The sequence below is a fragment of the Vicia villosa genome, unplaced genomic scaffold (genome assembly GCF_029867415.1).
Source record: "Vicia villosa cultivar HV-30 ecotype Madison, WI unplaced genomic scaffold, Vvil1.0 ctg.001420F_1_1, whole genome shotgun sequence".
Lineage (NCBI taxonomy): Eukaryota > Viridiplantae > Streptophyta > Magnoliopsida > Fabales > Fabaceae > Vicia > Vicia villosa.
The window spans coordinates 246,576-273,113 of record NW_026705612.1 but is presented as its reverse complement, the minus strand read 5'-3'; the positions used below and the strand labels follow the sequence as shown (position 1 = coordinate 273,113).

Below are 26,538 nucleotides of genomic sequence, written 5' to 3'. Positions count from 1 at the left end.
TAATACTTATAATCAATTCACAAACTTCTATTATGAAATTTGAACTCTTTAACATAGTATTATAAAATTAAGCATCTTATAATTAATCAAAATGTTTCACGTAAATTATTATTCCTGCCGTTTACACTAAAAATAAAACTTTAAATTGCGAAGAGATTTTCTCCTCATAACATAGTAAAATGTTATTAACAAATTTTGTGACGAGAACAATCACTTTTGACGAGAACAAGCACCTCGCAAAAATGTTTATCACAACTATTTGCTAGAGAATATGTTTGTGAGTTTGGAGGGGAAATGAGGGAGTGTTTTAAAAAATTGAAAGAATTTGTTGAAAATATTAAAAAGATTTTGAGTAGGAGTGTTTTGGAGGGTTTGATTTTATTCACCATAAAATAGAGAAATTAAAAAATTGTATTGAAGGAGAGTTTTGGAGGGCTAACATAAATTTTTCAAATATGTTTTAGGTTGTAATAGTATTTTAAAAATTAAACATATAGTAATGATAATGACTCTTTTATCCTTCTAAATAAAATTATTTTTTCAAAAAATATCAAATATTTTTCTGTATTTTTTTTAAATTTTATTTTCGAAAGCCTTCTACTTTCCTCACTTTCAAACTCTCAAACATAGTCTAGGTGAACAAGTGAACAACGTTGTTGTTAACTGAAAAAGTCTTTGCAAATTTTTATGCAATGTAGAATAGCAATATTTTATGTGGAGGTATATCTCCAAAATTTTCATTTTTATGTGTTAGATTTTTTTTATCATTTTTTAATGTGTAGATCCCTATACTAAATCTTTAAAAAAAGTTCATAATTTTTTATGTGTTAATTTATATAGTTGAATTTATCCCAATTTATAGTGAATTGAATCAATCATTCATTCTATTGAATTAAACATCTTTGCATGTGATTAATCAACTACAACGCATCCAATGTAAAAAAGAAGACTATTATGGTCTTTAAACCAATTGATACTCCATATTTGCAACCTATAAATAATGCATCCAAGGTAAACTTGAGAACCAACCTCAAGCCAATACAATATTTTAAATCTTCATTTCTACTGAGATTTCATGGTGAGAATGATATTCCCTTCCCAAACCAAACTGCTATCTCTATTATTGTCATTCATAATCATATGCAATTTAGTCAGATGTGAAACAAAGGGTTCTTGCAACCAAAAAGACAAACAAATACTTCTATGTTTTAAGAATGGACTCACTGATCCATCACACATATTGTCATCATGGTCTGATAAAGAAGATTGTTGTGAATGGAGAGGAGTTCTTTGTGACATCAATGGTAGAGTCATCAATCTCAGTCTCCGTTGTATCACTTATGGAGACAACAAAACGCATTGTTTATCAGGTGAATTCCATCTTTCTATATTTGAACTTGAATTTTTGAACTACTTGGATTTAAGCAATCATGACTTCAAAGCCATACACTCACCCTTGGATTGTCAAAACATGTCATTAGTTAACACTCTTCATAGAAGTGGAAACTTTTCTAATGTTGTTTATCTTGACTTGTCCTATAATGAGAATCTTGTTGTTGATGATTTAAGATGGCTTCTTCGTCTATCATCATCCTTAGAATATCTCAACCTGAATTCCCTTAATCTCCACAAACAAACTCAATGGTTTCAAATATTAACTATGCTTCCTTCTCTTTCCGAGTTATATATGAGTAATTGCCTACTTGAAAATGCGAGTCCATCTGTTCTACGTGCCAATTTCACTTCACTTGAAAATATTGATCTCTCTTACAATGATTTTTCCTCAGAAATGCCTATTTGGTTGTTCAATCTAAGCCGCCTTTCTTATTTGGATCTTGGGAACAATCGTTTCTATGGCCAAATACCTGAAACTTTATCGAATCTTCGAAACATGTATGGATTGTATTTAGGAGGCAACAAGTTGAATGGAACAATTCCAAATGGATTAGGCCGACTTGCAGGCCTAAGCAACCTTGACCTCTCCATGAATTTACTTACTAGTGTTATTCCCACTACTCTGTGGAATCTATCATCCTTACTATCACTAGATCTTTCTTCGAACAATTTGACTGGAGTTGTATCTGATCGAAATTTTGCCAAGCATTCAAAGTTACGAGAACTTGGGTTGGGTTCACCCTCCATTGTCTTTGATTTTGAATCCCACTGGATGCCTCCTTTTAAACTTCAAAGACTCGACTTGCAGTACGCAGATGTTAAACTTCTTCCATGGCTGTATACTCAAGAATCTCTAACTACTTTAAAAATTGAATACTCCTTCTTTAAAAATGTATCTCAAGACATGTTTTGGAGTTTGGCAAATAATTGTGCATATCTCTATCTAACCAACAATAACATGACTTGGGACATCTCCAATGTGTTGTTGAACTCTAATAATGTAGTGCTGGATGGAAATGGTTTAAGTGGTGATCTTCCTAAATTAACGGCAAATGTGAGGGTTTTTCGGATAAGTGGTAACAATTTGTCTGGATCTCTTTCTTCTCTCTTGTGCCAAAATATGAAAGAGAAAAGCAATTTGAAGTACTTGGATGTATCTAATAACTATTTATCCGGAGAGCTCACTGAATGTTGGAAAAACTGGAAATCACTTGTTCATGTTGATTTGAGAAGAAATAATTTAACTGGCATGATTCCACCCTCAATGGGTACATTATCCAACCTTTTGTCACTGCATATTTATAATAATAAGTTGCATGGAGAGATACCTGTGTCATTAAAAAGTTTACCAAAACTTGTGATTGTTAATCTTGGTAGAAATAAAATTTCGGGAAATATATCAAATTGGATTGGACATGATATCAAAGTTCTTCAATTAAGATCAAATGAATTTAGTGGTGATATTCCTCTACAAATATGTCAACTATCATCTCTCATGGTCTTGGATCTTGCAAGCAATAGATTAACAGGGACAATACCTCACTGCCTACATAATATCACCGCCATGATTTCCAATAATACTTTAGAAAGGGATGAATTTAAAATCATTATCAACCTTCCAAGTATTGGTTTCTTGTATAGTATAGAAGTTCCATTGCTAGCAAAGGGCTTCGACTTAAACTATTACAAGTATATGCGTGTTATTGACTTTTCTAACAACCATTTGTCAGGTAGAACCCCTTTAGAAGTATTCAGCCTCACTGCCTTACAATCATTAAACTTGTCACAAAACCAATTAATAGGAACCATACCAGAAGAAATAGGAAACATGAAAGCATTAGAGTCACTTGATTTCTCAAATAACACACTATCAGGAGAAATTCCTCAAACCATGTCTGTTTTGTCTTTTCTTGGGGTGTTGAATCTCTCCTTCAACAACTTTCAAGGTCAAATCCCATTAGGAACTCAACTTCAAGGCTTTTCAAATCTTAGTTATATTGGAAATCCTCAACTTTGTGGAACTCCACTCATTGAGAAATGCAACAACAATGAAGCCCCAGGTGGTGGTGACACAAAATTGATGGAAAATGATGAGGAAGAATTTGAGGTAATGCAATGGTTCTATATGGGTATGGGAGTTGGATTTGCAACAAGCTTTTGGATTGTATTTGGTACCCTATTCAAACGGACATGGAGGCATGCTTACTTCAATTTTCTCTATGATGTCAAAGATTGGTTTATGTCAAGATGGTTCTGAAATCAACTTCTTTGCCTGAAAATTTATCATTGAGGTAAGAAAAATAATTTATTAATATAAATGTATTTTGTATACTTATCAAATTCACTATTTTTATTCCCTTTCAATTACACATTTAAAATTAATTTTAGTAAGCACTTATATTTTTAGAAAACTATTCAGAAAAAACGTCATAAAAATTATATTCAATGCAACTTCAAGGCATACTTTTTAGTTTTTTCTCGTAATGACGAAAGTTAAGTACAAATTTTGGTGACTAACATGATTTGTTACATAATAATTTCTTAAAATTTTATGACTAATCACTATTACTCTTACTACTTTTATTTATTAAATTTTACTTTCCACTTAAAAACGATTAATTGGTGTAAAGTTTTCATAATATAATTAGATTCATAATATTTCGTGAATTAATGTAACTCATGATATCTTTACTGTTCTATTTGTCAGGTAAAAACATCATGGACTCGCGACTTTAATGGACTAACCATGCCTTGCATTTGGAGTGTCTTTTGATTGTGGTGTCTAATAAACTCTAGTTTTATTTTCGTTGTCTACAAAATTATGTAATTTAAGTTTTTGTGTGAATCATGTCAAAGGTGGATTTTGGTTTCTATTTTGAAATTTCAAATTAAAATTTTGTTTTAATTTTGATTTTTAACATAGTTTTTGAATTCAACCGCTCTTTTTATTTAGTTTCATTATAAACTACTCAGTTAAAAAAACAGTGCATTACAATGATTCAAAAGACATCAATGGTAAAGTCACAGATCTTAACTTCCACTGCTCCAGTGATGACAATATCATTTTTGAAAAGCAAAATAGCAAAGCACATTGCTTGGCAGGTGAATTCCATCTTTCTTTATTGGAACTTGAACTTTTGAACTACTTGGATTTGAGCTATAATGACTTCAAAGCTACACATTTACTCTTGGATTGTCAAAACTTGTCATTAGTTAACACTCCTCGTAGAACTTAAACTTTTGAATTACTTGAACTACTTTTGAACTTTGGATCTTGCAAATAATAAAAGCTTAAATGCACTTTTGGTGTCTGTCAGTTAGCGAGTTTTTGATTTTCGTTCTTGTAAGTTTTTTTTTGTTTGAGTTCCTATATCTTACTTTTTGCTTGAGGTTTAGTCTTTAAAGTCAAAATCCGCAGGAAATTCTGCAGCTTACCTGCGAATTTTGATTTTAGGGACTAAAACGAACGCAAAAGTGAAATATAGGGACTCAAACAAAAAAAAAAACTTACAGAGACAAAAATAAAAAGTTCGCTAACTTACAGGAACGAAAAGTACATTTAAGCCAATAATAAATTAACGGGAACAATGCCACATTGCCTATATAATATCACCGCCCTGATTATGAAAGATGTTTCATTATATGGATTTACAACTTTAAACACTGGTTTTATGGTCTCTTTTATAAGCACTGTTAACATATAATATAGATAATACATATCTATCTCAATACTTGTACTCATGGAGCTTTCTACGTATGCATGGCTTGTAACTGCATTATAGTTAGTTATAGGGTTAGTTACAGATGATGACATGGCGTAATCTAACTAGCTCTTAGCTATCTTCATATATAAGCTACATTGTAACTATTTTTGATTAAGCAGTTTTGATCAATGAGAAAACTTCATCTCTTTCATTCTTCTTCAACAGTTTTCCTCTTCAATAGAGTCTTGAGTTTACTTTGATGGTATCAGAGAAGGTTCGTCTTTCTCTGCTTTCGCTGCGATATCAATTTTTGTTTCCTTCGATCGATTGTTCATGGTGATTGAAGTTTCTTGAGGATTACTGTGTTTCTTGAATTTTTTTAGTTTTTCTTTTTCTGATCCTTTGTGGATAGAAGGTTTTACTCACAGCTATGGCGAGAAACAATAACAATAATGCACAAAATCAAGTGGATCAACTCGATCCTTACTATGTTCATCTCTCTGGAAATTCATCTACAGTTTGTGTCACACCAACTTTATCTGGTGACAATTACCACGCATGGTCAATGAAGATGAGAAGAGCATCGGCGATGAAGAACAAGTTCAAATTCGTTGACGGATCCATACAAGTTCCAAGTGAATGTGATCTGAATTATGCAGCATCGCAGAGATGTAACAACTTGGTTCATACATGGATCATCAACTCTACTACACCATCAATAGCTCAGAGTATGGTGTTTATTGATAATGTGATTTATATGTGGAATGATCTTAAGTATCGATTCATGAGAGGAGATCGAATTAGGGTTGCACAGCTGCACTATGAAATCTCGAATCTCAAACAAGGTAACTAGAAAATTTCTGACCATTTCACTGAATTGAGAGGATTGTGGGAAGAACTGGATCAATATAGACCAGTCCCTAATTGCACTTTTCGAGTTCCATGCACATGTTTGGCTATGAGAAATGTTAAGAGTTTCAAAGTTGAGGATAGGATAATCCAATTTCTGATTGGCTTGAGTGAAGAATATCAGGGTGTAGTATCTCAAGTGCTGCTCATGGATCATATGCCTCCTATAAATCGAGTCTTCTCTTTGGTTATGCAGCAAGAGAGGAAATTGCAGTATGGAACTAGTTCTTTCAGCACAAATGTGAATGAAGAAACTGCAAGGTTGGCTAATGCTGTAGATGGACAGAGGCAATATGGAAGGGGAAGAGGAAATGGAAACCATGATCAAGTAAGAGGAAGAGGAAATGTAAAGGTATGCACATACTGTGAAAAAACTGGACACATCATTGATGGATGTTATAAGAAACATGGATACAGGCAAATAAGGATTTGAAGAGGATTGGTTTGGCTAAAGAGCACAATAGCCTCTATCATCTGGAAGCAAAAAGGAGCAATAACATAGGACTTGTTTATAGTGTTTTTGTAAATAAGGATACTATACCACCTGGTGTATTATGGCACCTTAGGCTGGGGCATTTGTCATATGATAGAATAAATTGTATGAACAAAATGTATAGCTATATTCCAAATGGAATCAATGCTGCATGTGATGTATGTCAGCAAGCCAGACATAAAATCTTGCTTTTTCCTATTAGCAATAACAATGCAAATAAAGCTTTTGATCTTGGGCATTTATACATTTGGGGACCTTTTCGTACAGTCTCTATACATGGATACAGATATTTCTTAACTATCCTTGATGATTATAGTAGACATGTTTGGGTGGTAATGATAAAGGCAAAATCTGAAGTGTTTCAGAAAATTAAAGATTTTGTTAGTATGGTGGAGACACAATTTAATTCAATAGTTAAAACTATTAGAAGTGACAATGGAGTTGAGTTATCTATGCCCGTATACTATGCTTCCAAAGGAGTATTACACCAAAAGATATCCAATAATACTTTAGAAAGTGATGAATTCACAATTGGTATCAACTATGATAGTATGATTATCTTGTATAGAATCCATGTTCCATTGCTACCAAAGATTAGCTACTTAAACTATTATAAGTATATGTGTGGTATTGACTTTTCTAACAACCATTTGTCAGGTAGAATCCCTCCAGAAGTATTCAGTCTCATTGCACTACAGTCCTTAAACTTTACACAAAATCAATTAGTAGGAAACATACCGCAAGAAATAGGAAACATGAAAGCATTAGATTCACTTGATTTCTCAAATAACACACTATCAGGAGAAATTCCTCAAACCATGACTTCTCTGTCTTTTCTTGAGGTGTTGAATCTCTCGTTCAACAATTTTCAAGGTCAAATTCCGTTAGGAACTCAACTTCAAGGCTTTTTAAATCTTAGTTATATGGGAAATCCTCAACTTTGTGGAACTCCACTCATTGAAAAATGCAACATTGAAGCCCTAGGTGATGGTGAAACAAAATTGATGGAAAATGATGAGGAAGAATCTGAGGTAATGCAATGGTTCTACATGGGCATGAGAGTTAGATTTGCAACACGCTTTTGGATAGTATTTGATACCCTTTTATTCATGTGGACATGAAGGCATGCTTACTTCAATTTTCTCTATGATGTCAAAGATTGGTTCATTTCAAGGTGGTTCTAAAATAGACTTTTTCGCTTGAAAACTTATCTGTGAGGTAAGAAGAAAAGTTTAATCTAAAAGTATTTCTTTATAGTAATCAAAATCAACGTTTTTATCCCTTTTGAAATACACATTTAAAATTAATCTATGTAAGCAATTATAATTTTAGAAAACTATTTGCAGAAAATGTTTTCCATCAAATAAATTATAAATTTTTAAGATATATTTTTTCTGTCAACCTATCACGACTATGTTAGATGTCAATTCACACTGTTATTTTTTTAAAAAAATTATGTGACATAGCTGATTGATGAATCAAAATTGAATGATAGTGTAACATTATTTTACACTGTCAAGTGTACTAACTTTTACCTCAATATTTTTTCTCGTAACTCATGAGAAAAATTAACTACAAATTTTGGTGACTGATTTGTTAAATAATAATTTCTAAAATTTTTTACTATTCTTTTTATTAAATTTTATTTTCCATTTTTTTTACACAAATTTTACTTTCAACTTTTTTTTGACTAAATAAAATATTCATTCATTCCAATCGATAGAGTACATTGTTGCAATACAAATTAAGAATCGCCAAAAACAAAAAGGATAAATCTGCAAACAAACTCACATCATCCATGTTAATAGCATAAAACGGTAAATTACATATGCCTACGAATATAACTATGACTATATTGAAACGTCTGAAATATTCATGTCTCCAGATTTGTAGCGTTTATTAAAATGATTAGTTGGTGTAAAATTGCAATGCCTGTGTACGCCCACTATGCTACCTTTATTATGATTATTTAATTTGACTCATAATATTTTGTTAATTAATGTAACTAATGAATCTTTATTGTTCTATTTAACAGGTAAAAACATCAGGGAGTTATTGTATTTTCGCGACTTTATTCGACATGCCACGCCTTGTATTTGGACTGTCTTTTAATTGTGGTGTCTAATAAACCTTAGTTTTATTTTTATTGTCTACAAAATTATGTAATGTAAGCTTTGTGTAAATTTATAAAGTGTAAGTTTGTGTCAGTTGAGGTTTTTGGTTTCTATTCTGAAATTTAAAAAATAAAATTGTTTTTATTTTGAGTTTTAACCTATTTTTTGAATTCAACCACTCTTTTTATACTGTTTCATTATAAATGACTCGGCAAAAAATAACGCATAAAAATGGTTTATAAAGAAAACATAATTACATAATTAAAGTTGCTGTAAAAATATGAAAAATAATAAGTATTTAATTAATGGGAGAGGATCATTTGACACCGGTATCAAACATTAACTTTTGACACCAAATCCTATCCATTTATTATTATTGATTCAATGGGTAAGATAAATTTCCTTAAAAAACTCATGTTAGTTTTTAAGTGAATATATCCTAACCTTTAGATTAATAATACTAAACGGATAAAATTTGATGTCAAGAGTTAGTGTTTGACACCGGTGTCTAATGATCCCTTCCCATTAAAGAATATCTTATAAATTTATTATTATTTATTAATAATTTTAACAATTAGTGATTGAAAGAAGAAACATCCATTCATTCTCTTCTTCTATGCTGCAATTCTCTTTTGGTTTGCAAAGAAGTGACTTGTTGGATTGAATTGGTCGACTATAAACCGGTTGGTTTTAAGGAAAGTTTCTTGAAATGGTCTTTGTTCTGCAAGTTCAGAAAGACCAAGAAAGAAAAGGAGGGAGTAGTTTGGTTGGCTTTGTGTTGGACTCTTTGGACAGTGAGAAACAGAATAGTTTTTAGAAGCGACTCGTGGAATATTTCGGATATTGTTTGGGACGTTAAAGCTTTGGTCTGGAAATGAGCGTTTATCGAAAAAATTAACTATCCCAATTGTGACTTTTACGAGTTTAACTAAAATCATTTGTTTTACTTATCATAGATATCGTTTAGTGTGTAATTTTTCTATCTAACTTATCTTCGTTTTTTTATCAAGTTTGGAGAACTTTGGTTCTAATTTCAATATATTCCTTGCTTAAAAAAAACACTAGTGATTGAAAGTAGAGGTTCTAAATTCTAATAGTGCAGTGACGGAAACTTCTGAAAAAAACTTTAGATAAAGCTTTAGACAAAGGTTTTATGGACATTAGAAAGTTCTTTAAAGTGATATCTATTTTGGTGTTGTTGTAAACAAAGATAACACTTATTTATCATGTAAAAAGCATTGTTGTAAGCAACATTTAGACAATTCTTTTTACTTAAAACGATGCTATATATTTTTAAACAACATTTTCATTTAATATGCATTGTCTAATCTAAACATTAGACAACGGTTTTATTATAAAAGTGGTTTTATAAATCATATACACAAAACATTCTTTTAAAAGCGTTGGTATATGTCATTTAAAGAGGGTTTCAAGATTCATGGCTATCTTCTAGGATATAGGAAAACTGCTCAAGGTTCTAAGCCATTGGAACCAAGCAACAATGGTAATGACCAGAACATTTCAAGCAATGCAACAGGATCTGATAAGGCAACTATGTCTTCACAAAATTTCTAGTAGATTATTGACTACATGCAAGCTTAAATGTCCAAGTCTGGATTTTCTGAACCCAATTTATCTGTCAACTCAATCATAGGTATATGTTTCTCCACTATTAACTCACATAAATCACAATCCTCTAGTACTTGGATCATAAATTCAGGTGCTAATTCCCATATTTGCTGCAACATTTCCTTTTTGAGTCCTATAAACCCTTGATAGCTAAGGTTGTCACTCTTCCTAATGGAGTCCAAATTCCTGTAAAGACTATTGGAAAAGTCATTATCAATAATGAGTTGGTTCTTCATAATGTCCTCCATATTCCCACATTTCATGTTAATCTAATTTCAGTTGCTAAGTTGTTTTTTGGTAGCCAATCTAAAATTGATTTTTGATGGTCATCATTTTTTCATTCAGGACACCAAACAATCCAAGATGATTGGCAATGGTGACCTCATCTCTAGATTATACATTCTCAGAACCAACAATTCTAAGCCTCTTGATAGTTCACATAGGTCTTGTAATACTCTTAGCTATTGTAATTCAGTTTCACACAATAACAATGCCAAACTATGGCATAATAGGTTAGGACATCTTTTTGATTCTATGTTAAGGACTGCTAGTAGTAAAATACAAATCATTAAGCCCATTGACTTTGATTCCAATAAATGTGTCATTTCTCCCCTTGCCAAATTAAAAAGGCTTCCTTTCAAATTTGCTAATAATTTTTCTCCCAATTGTTTTGATCTTTATCACTGTGATTTATGGGGTCCTTTTGGAAAAATTACTTATGGTGGAAAGTCATACTTTCTAATAATTATTGATGATTTTAGTCGGTTTACATGGATTTACTTGATAGCTAACAAATCAGAGGCTAATATCAAGATAAAATAATTCTTTACCCTGGTAAAAACTCAATTTGGCAAGGTTATTAAAGCTATAAGATATGATAATCCCAAGGAACTGCAGATGGCTCAATTTCTTAACGCTTGAAAATTAAATTCTTATGATTTGGACAAAGATTTGTTGAAAGTACGATTCCCAAATAAATAAATAGAAACCTCAAAAGCATCTTAAATAATGGCAGTTTTTACTGATATCTAAAAAAAGGTAACATTGCAAATATTCAAACAAATTCAAATTGTAATCTAACTATGGTAATTTAGTACATGATAATAAATATTAGTTATGGTTGCATCGTGGTAAAACGATGATTTATGAAATTAACCACAATTAAATCGTATTTGTTTAGAATAACAAGTGTGAGTAGTGAGTCCAATTTGAAAATTCTAGCAACACACGCTCGATGTCAAACTGGATGTTATGACATCCACAATTACGCAGCACAGACAGTAATAACAAACCAGCATAAAAAAACAGTAAATAACACATAGAATTGTTTACCCAGTTCGGTTCAAACAACCTACTCTGGGGGCTTCCAAGCCAGGGATGAAGTCCACTATCAATAGTATCAATTCAAAGCTAAACTCCCCCGTTTACAACTTCTCACTTAATCACTACCCAATGACCCTTCTACCTAGGTTCTACCTAGATATGGAATATTTCCATTCCACTCCCCCTCAATCACAGCAGTGATTACACATAAACACATAAACAATTACAGATAGAAGACACTTTAAAAAACACACCTTGATCTGCTTAAAAGCTTCAATCAAGAAACACATACACAATGTTCTGTCAGCAGGATCTTCTGGACGAAATATGCAGCACTCAATAAAAATTTTCCTAAACTGATAAAAGGGATAAATCAGGAAACACAATTAATAAACAATAACAACTCATGCTGTCACACACGGATGTCATGACATCGATCATGACATTCACTACAAAAACTGCATTAGCTTCACACATATGCAACCTGCATAAAACAATATCAACCAGGTATGTTTTACCAATAATGCAGCCAACATGAAAACACCTTCAACCTCCCCCTTTGGCAAATTTTTGGCTAAAACAACCTGTCACACCATACCAGAGAAAAACTTGCGATTTGTAGACTTGTGATTTGTTGGAACCCAATTAGCTGCTCCTATCTTATGAAGCATTGCATACTTGATGCTCAACTTCTTGCAGTTAGCTTCTCTTTCATGGGCCAGCTTTTTACTTGTTTGGCTGTGATCACTTGACAAACTTGGTTGTCTGTTACTTCCAGCTCAGTTTGAGCTTCATCTGTTCTTTCCAAGAATTTATTAATCACAGAAGGAGAGAACGATACACACTTACCTCTTACAAACACCTTTCTGTAGTCTGCACTCCTGCTGTTGCCACAATATTCAGATAGGTTCACCACAAATTCTTTGACCAGCTTCTCATAACATTTGGGAAGATTGCAAACAGTTTTTAGCAGCCCAGCTTCTTGAATCAGCTCTAAGACCTCCTTGTTTTCAAGAGCATTTGGAGCCAATTCCCTTTCAACAGCCAATCTCTTTTGGAGAACATACTTCCATCTGCTGGCACTAGAGGCATAGTGGAAAGACACATTATCAATGGGAACTTCAGGAATACTAGCAACAAGCTTACTGGTTGTAGGCTTCTTCCTCGATGGAATGTCAGGGACATTCACTTCAACATCAGATTCAGGTTCAACAATTTCCCGCTCCTTTCTTTTCTTTGGAATGACCCTACTCCAAGATTTTGATGGACCAACCCCTTTACTCTTGGTTACAGCTTTGCTCTTGACAGGACCTGCAGAAGTACTCTTCTTCCTGACAGCGTCTTTGGCAGGGTTGTTTACTTGAGTGCTCCTTTTAGGAGATCCTTGTACAACAGCTTTGCCTTTTCTTCTTGTCATTAGCCTGTTGGCTACACTAAGATTCAAGGAGGTAAGTAATTCATCGGCAGAGTACTCATCTAAGTCTACCACATTAGTATCAATTTCAGTATTGGCCTTAGGGTGCTCATTATTGTCGATGTCATTGACATCCTCAGTAACATTGATATTCTTAGGAATCCCTTGTTCATCCTTGTTGATTTCTAGGTCACTATCAACGGTGTGAACAGTCTCAGCCTTACTGGTGTTATTGAGGGGATTAACCATTATGGTTTGAAGAGGAATAGATATTCCAGGCACTTGATGATTCTCCTTCAGAATACGAGTAACAATCCTGGTAATTGCGCTATCGACATATTTGGATCCTTTTTTAGTAAGTTCCTCCATGGTAGCAGATGCACAGGATTTGGTACCCTTGTTGTGGATACCCTCCTTCGGTCGTTTTGCATGAGTCGTTTTAGGCTTTGTGGCCTTTACTTCGTCACTGCTAATCGTCCTTAAAGGGGCAACCTTAAGAATCCTATTAGGGTTAGAGGACTCTTCCAGTGTTGCTAAGTTCGAAACGGGAGATTCATCATTCGATTGCTGAGACATTCTGAATCTTTGAGAACCAGAACTTGTTTCACGCCTGTGAGAACAATTGAAGTAGTTCAACCCCAGGGAGTAGCTAGCAGAACTACTAGAAAAGTTTTGTCGTTTTTAGAATACTAGGGGATCGAGGGAGCTTTATATGCACACTGAGTGAGGGAAATTTCAAACCATGGATTTTTACAAATCCCAAATAGTATTCCCTCACGTGGGTTAATTGCTATAATATGTTTTGGTAGTAGATACCCAACATACACTTTTCTGTCATAATGTCTTTAGATGTTGTTGCAACATTCTCTATGACATTGCTTTCAGATAGTCTTTTAGGATCATTGCTCACATTTGACTTTTCCAGTTTTCTTTCCCAATCTGTAATGTCCATCACAAGGCTTACTCTTTCTTCTAGCAGAAATCTATTGATACTTCTGTACTCCCTTACTTTTGAACACAGTTTCTCATTCATTAAACAGGTCTCAGAAAAACCAGTAGACAGTTCACTTATGGTGAGTTCCCCGTCCTAGGATTCTTCATCAGATTCATCAGATTCGTGACGGTAAACTTTTAATTCTTCTTTAATCATGGAGTAGTCAGAGGGGTGAACAGGTGTGTCAGGCTTCCATAGATAGCAGTTATCCTTAGACCTAAATCCCATCATGACTTCCTCATTTGCTTCATTAGTGATGATGCACTCTTCTTTGGTGAATCTGACATTAAATCCTTCATCACCCAACTGACTGATGCTTATAAGGTTTGCAGCCAGTCCTTGTACAAGTAGAACATTGTTTAGAATAGGTATACCCACCCCGTCTGTCTTTCCAACGCCTTTGACTTCTCTTATTTCTCCATCACTCAGAGTTACATAGTTGTTTCCTTCTAGTTTGAGATCTACTAGAGAGCTCTTCCTCCCGGTCATATGATTTGAACAACCACTTTCAAGGTACCAATCTTCTTTTGCTAGCATCCTTAGAGAAGTGTGTGCTACCAGAGCAACATTCTTAGCTGCCCATCGTTGCTTTCTGTTGTAGGTGTTAAACTCGGGTTTGGCTCGATGAGGGTGGTCTGGATATCCAACTATTCTGAAGCAGAACAGTTTTATGTGACCAAATCTCCCACAATGATGACACTTCCATTTTTGGAATTTCTTCTTTGAATGCCTCATTCTTCTGTTGTCTTGAAGTTGTGACATTGGTGCTGACATCTGGTTGGTCACACAGGTCTCAGACTTTGCTCTCCTGAATCCAGAGATGAGTTCCTCTTTAGCCATAAATCCCACTCCAGACATGTCTCCTGTTCTTTGTCCAGATTCCAGAGTTTCTTCTAGAATATCAGATCCGTTGTTCAGCATTTTGAATGACTTGGTCATTTGATCAAGTTTGTGTTTCAACATGCTTACTTCACTACTGAGGGAGTCTATGGTTGCAAGATGTTTATTCTTCTCAGTTTCTAGCTCTCTTATGATTATCTCTTGCTTCTCCACTTGTTTGCAGACTTCAACATTCTCCCTACACAACTTCTTGTACAAGGCAGCTAGTTCATCAAAGGTTAGCTCATCATCACTGAAATCATCATCAGATTCATAGATTCTTGTTGAAACTCTAACATGTTTTGCAGTTTCTTTTTCGGAATCTGAGTCTTCGTCAGACCAAGTAACAGTCAATCCTTTCTTTTACTCCTTGTGGTAGGTAGGACATTCAGCTCTAATGTGTCTGAATCCTTCATATCCATGACACTTAACCCCTTTCCCTAGATAGGGCTTCTCCTCAGCTTTGAACCTTTTTCTTGAGTCATGTCTAACTGATGTCATAGGAAGTGTTCTTGACATTGGGTCTGGACTTCTGATCAACTCTTTTAATAAGTGTGTTGAATTGTTTTCCAAGCATGCCTATGGCGTCTGATAAATTCTCATCACTTCCACCATTGTTTTCTTTTGAATTATCACCTATGTTGGTGACAAACGCGATGCTTTTGTTCTTCTTTTCAACAGGCTCACAGATGCTTGACTCAAATCGCTTAGGCAGTGATCTGAGGATCTTCCTTACCAGTTTTTCTTCAGTCATTTTTCTCCTAAGGCTGTTGAGTTATTTGAAATCCCGCGGACATTCATATAAAAATCATAAATGGTTTCATCCTCTTTCATCTTGAGATTTTCAAACTTGGTGGTAAGTATTTGAAGTCTCGACATCTTTACCTTAGACGTGCCTTCATGTGCTGTTTTGAGAATATCCATGACTTTTTTGTTGACTTTTTGATCCTTGATGAATTTTCTTGATTTTCTTTGTTAAAATGATTTCAATAATCATATGTTGATGATATTGATCCTTAAAAGTCATGGTTTGACCAATAATCTTAAAAGTCAAAGGTGATCTTGTACAATTGACTTTTTCCTGATGAAGTGAAATCTTGGACTTTGGTACTGAATCAAGTTCTCCTTCTCAAATGAGTGGCATGAATGGATTATATTGAGGCCATAGAAGTCCTTGAGTCATGTTTTGAGTTTTGGATCCATGTCCTGATTAAAAGTCAACTGCCCAGGTGAATTAGGTTAAAAACCCTAATTGTCGACCAGATGAAATTGATGACTATATATCTTGAATTGAGGTACAATGCTAAATGGATGTTGTTATATGGGTCATTTGAAGATGGTTGAATCCTTTGAGTGATGTCCTGGAGCTTTTTAGGGTTTCCCAAATGTGGTCCCTGATTTCAGTCCTTGATGGGCTCAAAACCCTAGTGTGGTGATCTGAGCAAACCTGAGTCTTAATGACTGGTGTCTAATCAGTCATAGGTGAATGAATAAATCATTTGAGTCTTATGATTATATTGGAGACTAATCCTTTTATTGATTGATCCTTTGCCTGAACTCTTTTGTCCTTGAACATCCTTGATTAAGTACCAGATGGATAAGTGACTGCTCCAAGTACCTGTCTTTAACTTGATGAAATGTTTGGAGATGTGACATCTCAGGGGGGTCAAAATTAGGGTATGACAATGTCATATGAACATCCCTCTTAATTAAGTTAACTCTAGTTGGGATACGATCATGAAGAAGTTGTCTTTATTATTGGCAGCAAAAAGAACAAAGAGCAAAAAGAACAAAGCACATTGTTGGTTAGGTGATTTGCATCTTTCTTTATTTGCACTTGAATTTTTGAACTACTTGTATTTGAGAAATAATGAATTCCCAGTTTTACACATACCCTTGGATTGTCTCAACTTGTCCTTAGTTAACACTTCTCATAGAAGTGGAAACATTTCCAATCTTGTTCATCTTAACTTTTCGAAAAATGAAAATCTAGTAGTTAATAATTTGAGATGGCTTCTTCGTCTATCATCATCCTTATAAATTATAAATCTAAATTTGATTGATCTCCACAAAGAAACTTACTGGCTTAAAATATTTACTATATTTCCTTATCTTTCCGAGTTACATTTGAGTTGTTGTCTACTTAAAAGCATTAACCCATCTATTTTATATGCCAATTTCACTTCACTTGAATATATTGGCCTCTCCGACAATGATTTATCCTCTGAATATCATATTTGGTTGTTCAATATAAGTGGCCTTTCTCATTTGGATCTTGAAACAAATCGTTTCCCCGGCAAAATACCTAAAAAATTCTGAAATTTCGAAACTTTAGATCATTGATTTTGGGAGACAACAAGTTGAATGGAACAATTCCCAATTGTTTTGGCCAACTTGAAGATAAAGAAAATCTAGATCTTTCTCTTAATTCATTTGCCAGTTTTATTCCCAGTACTTGGGAAATCTTTCATCGTTAATATTCCTCGATGTTTCTTTAAATAACTTAATTGGTGGCTTTCCTGAATCTTTGGAGAAACTATCAAATTTGGAGGCCCTGGTTTTAAACAAAACTCTATATCTGAAGTTATATCTAAGATAAATTTTCCAAGCTCTCAAAGTTACGAGAATTAAGGTTTGGCTCACCGTCCTTTGTCTTTGAATTTGATCCCGATTGGATTCCTCCTTTTAAACTTACATACCTACTTTTGGAATATGCCGATCTTAAACTTCTTCCATGGGTGTTTGCACAAAAATGTCTAACTTCTCTAATAATTAGCAACTCCAAGTTTAGATATGAATCTCAAAAATTGTTCTGGAATTTGGCAACACACTTAAGACTTTATTTCTTTATTCAACATTAACATGTCATGGGACATGCCAAATGTGTTGATTAGAAATTGTTTGAGAGGTGACCTTCCTCGATTAGGTTCAAATGTGAGTGTTTTTCTGATAAGTGATAACAATTTGTCTAGATCTTTTTCTTCTCTCTTATGCCAAAATATGATAGGGAAAAGCAATTTGAAGTATTTGGATGTCTCTGATAACCTTCTATCAAGAGGGGTGGCTGAATGTTAGGAAAACTGAAAATCATTTATTCATGTTAGTATAGGTGGAAATAAGCTAACATGTAGGATTCCACACTCATTGGGTTCCTTATCCAATCTTATGTCGTTGAATCTTAATAATAATAAGTTGCATGGAAAGATATATGCACAGTTGAAAAATTGTCAAAATCTTGTTATTATGAATATTTGTGGAAATATTTTTTTTGGAAATATACCAAAATGGATTGGACAAGATGTTAAAGTTTTGCAATTGAGATCAAATGAATTTAATGGCGATATTCCTCTACAATATGCCAACTATCTTCTTTCATGGTTCGGATTTTCATTTGGCTTCTGGATAGTTCTTTGTACCCTTTTATTCAAACAAACATGGAGGCATGCTTACTTCAATTTTATTTACGATTTCAAAGATCAATTAATGTCCAAATGGTTTTGAAGTGGATACTTTCAATTGAAAACATGTCAATGTGGTAAGAGAAACATCTTTATTAATCTTTAACGTATTTTTGTATATTTATCAAAATCACTGTTTTTTTGCATCTATTAAATCCATATTATTTAGTGAATGTAACTTATATTTGATATCTTTATTGATTTACTTTCCAAGTAAACATAGTAGATTTATGTATTTTGCGGCTTTAATGGATACACATAGTTGTCTTCATGGAGATTCTATGTTTTTTAATAAACACACTACTTATCTTTTGTCTGTCTACAAAATTCCAATACATCATGAGACAAGCTTATCCTTGCCTTTAACATGCAAAGAACCACATGAAAAACAACAATAATAGTGGAGTGATATTATAATCTCAATGAGTTCCCCTAACGTATGAATCTATTCGGCTCTAAAGGTATTTCTTATTGATTCTTAAGGTAAGCCTTTTATCTCATGTTACTTATGTATCACTCACACAACGTAACAAGGACTTAAGGGCTCTAGGGTTTTAGTTTCACATGGAAAACACACAACACAAGTTAACATAACTCAATAAGTCACTATTCAGACATACAACAAAGAATCTTTCCCCTCCGATCCTACTATAGGAATATGGATATGGGTCATAGATGTTTGAAAATGGATTCTCCATGGGACACGAACACACTTTAAGAATCGTCACTCCTATAGGACTCTAACCCACTTTTAGTATCTTTTCGAGTATGAGACTCTAACCCACTTTGAGTATGGGATTTTAACCCACTTATGAGGAATCTTTCCTCTATGGGAGTCTAACCCACTTATGAGGATGTGAATCAATAGTGCATATATCCCAATTCTACTTTACGTAAGTGTCGCAATTGGGACGGGCACGAGTAGGGGTTAATTCCAAATACGTGACTAGTCTCAATAATCTCCATGTGGCTATGCCACAGCCATCATGGTATTAAACCCAATTTACATGTGATTATATCACAACCAAAATATCTCAAAACCATGTGAATATATCAAGACTAACTTTTCTAATATCATTTTTTAATCTAGAAAACTCAACATCATTTCCAATCATAAGCACGATCTATTCTCGGTTCTAATATCGTTGTTGCTTATTGCCTTTTTGAAATTGAATTTTCAGGTTTGTTTTGAACAAATGTTGCAAATTGTGTGTGATCTGTTATATTTATGAGTTATCTTTTGTTGTTTTGTGTTTCTTTTATGAGCATGATGTTTGTTTGGATAATATCTCTTATATTTATTAATTTAGAGCAATAATCTAATAAGGGTCATGATTGATGATTCAACTGTTATCTGTTTTAGAGACAAGTTATTCACTTGTCATAGATTTTCTGTAATGTTCTATAATCTGGGAACAAGTTAATTTGAGTACTTAAAGCATTCCTCTAATGGATGCTAGAGGTATTAGTGTCTATGAGTCATTCCTGTACCTATAGTCTTTTCATGAATTTAGATGTCATGTATTTATCATTAGTACAATTGTTTTGCTCAATGGCATCTATTTAGTATTACTACTGTACACAATCACATATGTTCAGCCAAAGATTTGGATTGTAATTTTCATAATGCTTGTATATGTAACACCCCGTATTTTTCATAATTTAATTGAATTGAATTGAATTATGGGAATTATTTGGATTTATTGAAAATTGTGAGAATTAAAGAAATGGGCTTAAGCTGTGATTAGTAAGGAAGGGGGTGTGTTGGTAGGCCCTATTACTAATTCGAATTGTTTTATTTTTCACAAAATAAAGGAATTGTGAGAAAAAGAGAAATAGAACCAAAAAAGAGGAATAGAAGTATGAACGTGGAAGAGCAGAGAAACGAGGAAGTGCAAAGAGAGGAAAAGCGAAGAATCAACCTTCAGGTAAGGGGGGACTCTTCCATTTATCTTCTATTATGGGATGATAGATAGTAGAATGGATTGAACATGTTGTTTGTATCAATTGAGTTATGTTTTAGGTTGTAGAATGTTAGGTTTTGGGAAATTGGTTAACATTGTTTGTATTGATCATGTATGGTGGTAATTGAACGTTTGAAATGTGTTATAAATGTGCCAATTTGTGTTTGTTGTTGCTGTTTGATGTTATAATGCGTTCTGGTGCGAACTGGTATGGACTCGGATTGATACAGTGCTGTAAAAATGGAGTTTTGGGTTTTCAGGTACGAAGTAACCGGTTACCTAGGGGTGGTAACCGATTACTTGAGGTTACATCATTGAAAATGGCCTATTCGTTGTGAAGTAACTGGTTACTTGGTTTGTGGTAACCGGTTACCACTGTTAAAAACTGTGTTCTTTGGTTCTGCTGGGAGGCAGTAACCGGTTACTGGTTTTGAAGTAACCGGTTACCGCTGCTACGAATAGACTTCTTGGTTACTCCGTCAGGTAGTAACCGGTTACTTGAATTGTGGTAACCGGTTACCACTGATGAATTTTGAAAATTTAATTATTTTCTAAAATCCGTATCTTTTAAACCGTAGACTAGATTTTGGTGCCGTTTTGAGCATAGCGAAGCTAATTAAATGATTTATACAATAAAATGGTGTTTTGGGTCGTGACTCGAATTTATTTTAAAACTCTCAATTTTAATTGGTGGTGATAGTTTATACGTATAGGTACAATGGTGAATGTTTTATCAGTTATGATGTCGTGGTTGTAACTGGTGGTTGATATACATATATTGTTGATGTAAAATATGTGTTTGTTATGGTTGAGGATAGCATAAACTGTGTGTGGCTATTGATTGTTGTGTTGGTTGATGATTATGACATCCGGTTGATTAATGTTGATGATTAGCATGCTATATGTGATGCATGCATTTCATAATCATGTTGTGGGCTGTATCCCTTATGATGGTGGGACAGCAGTAGCTAATTCCCATTGTGTGGAATTAGTGAGAGAAGTAGCTGAATATTTATGGTGGTGGATCGGTGAGATGGGTTATCCCATGTTTGGTACCACATGCATATAGTTGCGTTGCATTAGGCTACTTGTGTTATTATAACATGAATGGAAGATTGTCCAATGTTATAATACGTATTGATTGTGTATTTGTTGTGACTAATTGTGTTGTTGTGAATCTGATCGTAACTGTAATTAGGTGAATAATATGTGATTGATATTTTATTATTTATTTCTTATAACATTGGTTAAATGTGAATGAGACTCCCCCTTACTGTTGTTATTTTTCAGATTGAGGAATAGCTTTTGTGCTTGGTGAGGATTAGCTCGTCGAGTAATCCGTTTGAGTCAGTTGGGTCTGTGTCATGCTCTGGTCGTGTAACACTGGGGACGTTATTTAGAGTTACTTGATAAACTCTTACTTTTGGTTGTGTGTTTTATGGTTGTATTACGAGTCTCCGACTCCAGATGTTTAATTATTCAGATGTTAAGAATATTCCGCTGTGTTAACATGTTATCTGGATAATTTTAGTTTAGCGTTCCTTTTTATGGCATGACATGAATATTTGTTTATTTTGTTGGAATTGTAATGCCCTTTTCATGTTTTACTCTGATTATTGTTAAATTTTCCGCGGGGTTTAGAAGGGTGTTACAGTATATGCTTATTATTATATCACCATATATACACATATGTTCAGCCAAAGAAATGGTGTTATTTGTAAATGCAGTATGAATAGATATTTTGGCCTCAATCAATAGCATGTTTTCTGTTATTTGTAAATGTAGTATGAATAGATCATGTATGAATATTATTGGTTTTAAAATTGGTTTTTTTTAATACAAACTGGTTTTGAGAGAACCGGTTTAAAACCGGTTTTTTTAAACAGGTTTTTGTGAAAAACCGGTTTAGAACCAAGTCGATCCATATGTAAACCAATTTTTTAAAAATAAATCGGTTTTAGTACAATAGTCTTAAGATCCAAACCAAACTATATGTATGGTTCAATTTGGTTTGGTTATTGATCCATGCACGCCCCTACTTGTAACAGGCATGTTACCAGAAATATTTGTTTTCTGTTTTATATTATAATCTTAAACACTTGTAACAGTATATTTAATAAAAGAGAGTTGTATGCATAATAGGAATACAAAGGATTGATGTAGAGAATTTTAGTCTAAACACGCTCAAATCATAGTAGAAAATTTGAAACTTTAATTTATGCAATGCCTTAACTATTACAGAAGCAAACACTTATCATCCACCATATACAATAGAAAAGAAAATTTTATTCAATTAAAAGCTCAAATTTGCCACCACATATAAATCGACACCACTAGATCAAGATCATATGATTCACAATACATTTTATTTTTTATTTCAGTAAGTCAAACTCAAAATACAAACTCAACATCAAATAATAATTTCTTAACTTCGATAACTGCATGTTTTTTCGACTGAGTAAAATTCAAATCTCTTATCATGATGACTAGATTTCATCAATACTCACGGTGGATTCATGCTTTTGTTCTTTGTTGGCAGCAGAAATAGCATGTGACTTGACAAAAAGGAAACCCAAAGTATGACCAGCAACAACAGCAATGAAGATTCTTATATAAAAACACATAACAACAAGCATAGCCAAGTAAAGGAAACTGATACGAAAAAAGTAAATACTAGCTTGAATCAACCCTCCCTTAATGTGATTTGTCCCTTGCTTGATGGTGGGTTTGTTAGGAAAAAACTCAACAGTATATATTTAATCACTTTTGTTTATCTATTATTACTAAAAATAAGAATTAATCTATTGTTTAGTTTTAATAAAATTAAGAATTTATTTTAGTAAAATGGATAATATTCAATAACCGTACAGACATCATTTCACTTATTTCTTTCTTTCCTATGTTTAACTTTTTTATTACATTAAAAACTATTAACAATTATCTTGTTGAGTTCAACAATTTTAACTAACTAATGTTTAAATTTTCTAATGATCTAATATATATACCTATGGAATTAGAAGATTTGAGTTCTATAAATTTTAGTTATACCAATTAAAATTGAAAACTATTCATTCATAGAATGTATGTCGGAGGTTGTTTTTAGTTCTTGGTCGTGGCTTCTCTCTTGTTATACGTTAAGGGATAATTGTAAATTCCACACTTGGAATATTCTACCCCTCTCTTGTTTTGAGATGTAGGATGTTTCCCTCGCACTAATAGGTTGGAGTACCGCTTATACTCCTTTATTAATTCCATTGCCTATTAAAAAAAACTATCACTACAATACCTTTTTTATTTTAATCAACAAAATATTATAAATATTTATAATTAGCATAAATTCACTATTTTCACGGGACACTATCACCACAATATTTTCTTATGTGAATTTTATCACTGAAACTCACTATTTTTACAGGTCACTATCACCATAATACATTTCTTATGTAAGTTTTATCATTGAAACTCACTACTTTCACACGTCTCTATCACTATAATACCCTTTTGCCTATTGCATTTTCAACTTTTTTTTATAAAAAAAGAGCTACTATATATAGCTTCATTACATCTATATTATGTTTTTTTAATCTTAATTTAACAGTCCTCAATCGAGTTTTTAAACTTCTTTTTATGCGTTTGTAATACATTATTCATCTTAAGATTTGAATTACTTACATCAATATTAACAAATTCAAATTTAAAATAGTATGATACCATCATATTTATTAATAAAAATTAATAAAAACTATAAAAAAAAATATTAGACCAAAGTTGATTTAAGACGTACGCAACACGTTATGCTCAATTCTAAACTAGTGGGAAACTCGTGCGTCCGCACGGGTTCTGATGTGGGTTGGACCGAGTTTTTCAGATACATATAGTATTAAGTAAAAAAATCAAAAATATTTTTTTATATTTTAATTTATTAATAAAATAGGAAAAAAATAAAATATTTAAAAATAAATATATAAATTAATTAAATCAATCATTGTTAAAAAAATATTAAACAACTATTTAAAAAATAATAATTGTGCAAAATAGTTAAAAATGAAATGTTATTCTCAATAGAGTTGTAGTAAAAATAAAACATTTATATCGTGTTTGGATTAAAACTTTATTTTTACTTTTATTTGATTTAATTGTAAAAAAATGTAATAACCCGTGCGTTTGCGCAGATTTTAGTATGGTTACTCGTGTGCTCACACAGTACTGGTGTGTTACCCGTGTGTTCACACAAATTTTAGTCTGATTATCCGTGTGTTCACACGGTACTGATGTGTTACCCGTGGATTCACACTAATTTTGACTTGGTTACACGTGTGTTTATATAGTACTGATGTACTACCCGTGCATTCGTATGGTATGGTCTGGGATGCTTTGCTTTAATGTCTGTTTTTCTTTAAATAATCATACTGTAGATATGAAATATCAACCTCTATTAGTTATAATTAATTGTGATAATTTTTGTTGAACAGGATGTTGGTTAGACAAATTAATTTATTTAAAACTCATAGTGTTTTCTATCAGTTAGATTTCGATGCGTGGGTTTCTTACAATATTAATAAGAGAAGTAGAGATGTCTATGATTGGAAGAGTATTTGGGCTATGGGGTGTTATTTCCTTTGGTCGTGGAGAAATAAGGAAGAGCATGTAGATTCTTTTAAGCGACCGTTTGATCCGGGAGCTTGCGTGTGTCGAAAGGTGCAGGAGTATGTTGAAGCTATCAGTATGCATCATAGTGTGATGGGAAGAGAAAAAGATATTAACTTGATCGCTTGGGCTCCTCCTAAGAGAGATTGGGTTAAGTTAAATGTTGATGGAGCTAGTAAACGTAACAACATAGCAGGTTGTGGTGGAGTAATTAGAAATGCGAACAGCGAATGGCTTGGTGGTTTTGCCAAATTCCTTGGAGAGTGTAATTGTTTTATGGCAGAACTTTGGGGTCTTTTTGAAGGTATCAAGCTTCTCCGTCGTTTGGATTTTCGAAAAGTAGAAATTCATGTGGATTCCATGCTGGTGGTTCAGGCTATTGAGAGAGGGAGTTCCAATTTTCGAGAAAGTTTGACGATCATTAGTCAAATACGAATTTTAATGCAAGACTTTGAGGATGTCAGTCTATGCCACTCCTACAGGGAGGCGAACAGATGTGCACACTTGCTTGCAAATATGGGTTGTAGTATCAGACCTTTCTTTACCTTTTTCTCTTCGGCTCCAGATAACTTATTGAGTCAGTTAGATGGCGACAGTAAGGGTCTTTCGACCGCCAGACTCGTGTCTGTGTAGTTTTTTTTTGTTTCTTGGGCTTCTGGCCCTCTTTTTTACCAAAAAAAAAAACTCAACTGAATTTTTCTATAATCAAGAATTCAAAATTAAACTCTTATCTGCATATAATATATTATACTTAATATATTTACTAAATAAATTGCACACTTCATTCACTGCGATTAACTATATCACACTTCATATACTAAAACAAAGTAATACAATATGTTGTTAGTTGTAGCTTGGAAGAAGTTAAGATTTTAGTGCTTCCCATGATAAAATAATTTAAAGAACAACATTATTAACTATACCAAAGAAAATCATAGCATGTTTAGGTGTAAATCAATTGAAAATTTTCTTAACACAATGTATTGCATGAAATAATGGTCCATTCATTTGTACAGACAAGCAAAAAATATCAACCCTAGAAACATAATACTATATTCTTTCAGCTTTGGTCCAATACTGAGACGAAACAAAAGCAGGCTACCTCTGAACACTTGAATCTATCCACGGCTTGAAGAAAGATAAATGCATAGTCTTGAAATAATGCATTCTCTCTAAAACCATTATAATCCTCTCAGTACTTTTCTACCATATCAAATAAAACATGAACACATCACATTAAAATATATTAGTTTTTCATCAGAAGCTAGAGCTATAAATATTAATTTGAATTGAATGATATATGAATATAGACTTACTTGGTAAGGATACTTGCAAGAAAACGCTCGTGGTACTAAGTCTCTGTGCAATTGCAATTGCTGCCTTAAGAGAGATGTCATAACAAATGCGTAAAAAAATAGATTTCGACATAAACATTATATTATATTTCATGCAAATTCACCTGTAATTCAATCATTTTACAATCAGCTTTCATTTCATGTTACTTATCTGCTGCAACAAAAGTCTTAGCATTAGCAAATTCCCTTCACCCATAACATTAATACAACCAAGAAAATATAACATCAAATCCATTAGCAAACACTCAACCCAACAGCGA

The 26,538-nt window shown here is 33.2% G+C and overlaps 1 protein-coding gene and 1 pseudogene across 1 annotated transcript; both read left to right on the top strand.

Annotated features, from left to right (window-relative positions):
• The first annotated feature begins 1,041 nt into the window (after positions 1-1,041).
• Positions 1,042-4,300, top strand: LOC131635075 (receptor-like protein EIX2). The gene is made up of 2 exons (XM_058905673.1): positions 1,042-3,686; positions 4,103-4,300. The coding sequence occupies exon 1, from the start codon at positions 1,076-1,078 to the stop codon at positions 3,650-3,652; it is 2,577 nt and encodes an 858-aa protein (XP_058761656.1). The 5' UTR covers positions 1,042-1,075; the 3' UTR covers positions 3,653-3,686; positions 4,103-4,300.
• Positions 4,301-4,325: 25 nt separating this feature from the next.
• On the top strand, positions 4,326-25,556 carry LOC131635072 (receptor-like protein EIX2; annotated as a pseudogene).
• The last annotated feature ends 982 nt before the right edge of the window (positions 25,557-26,538 follow it).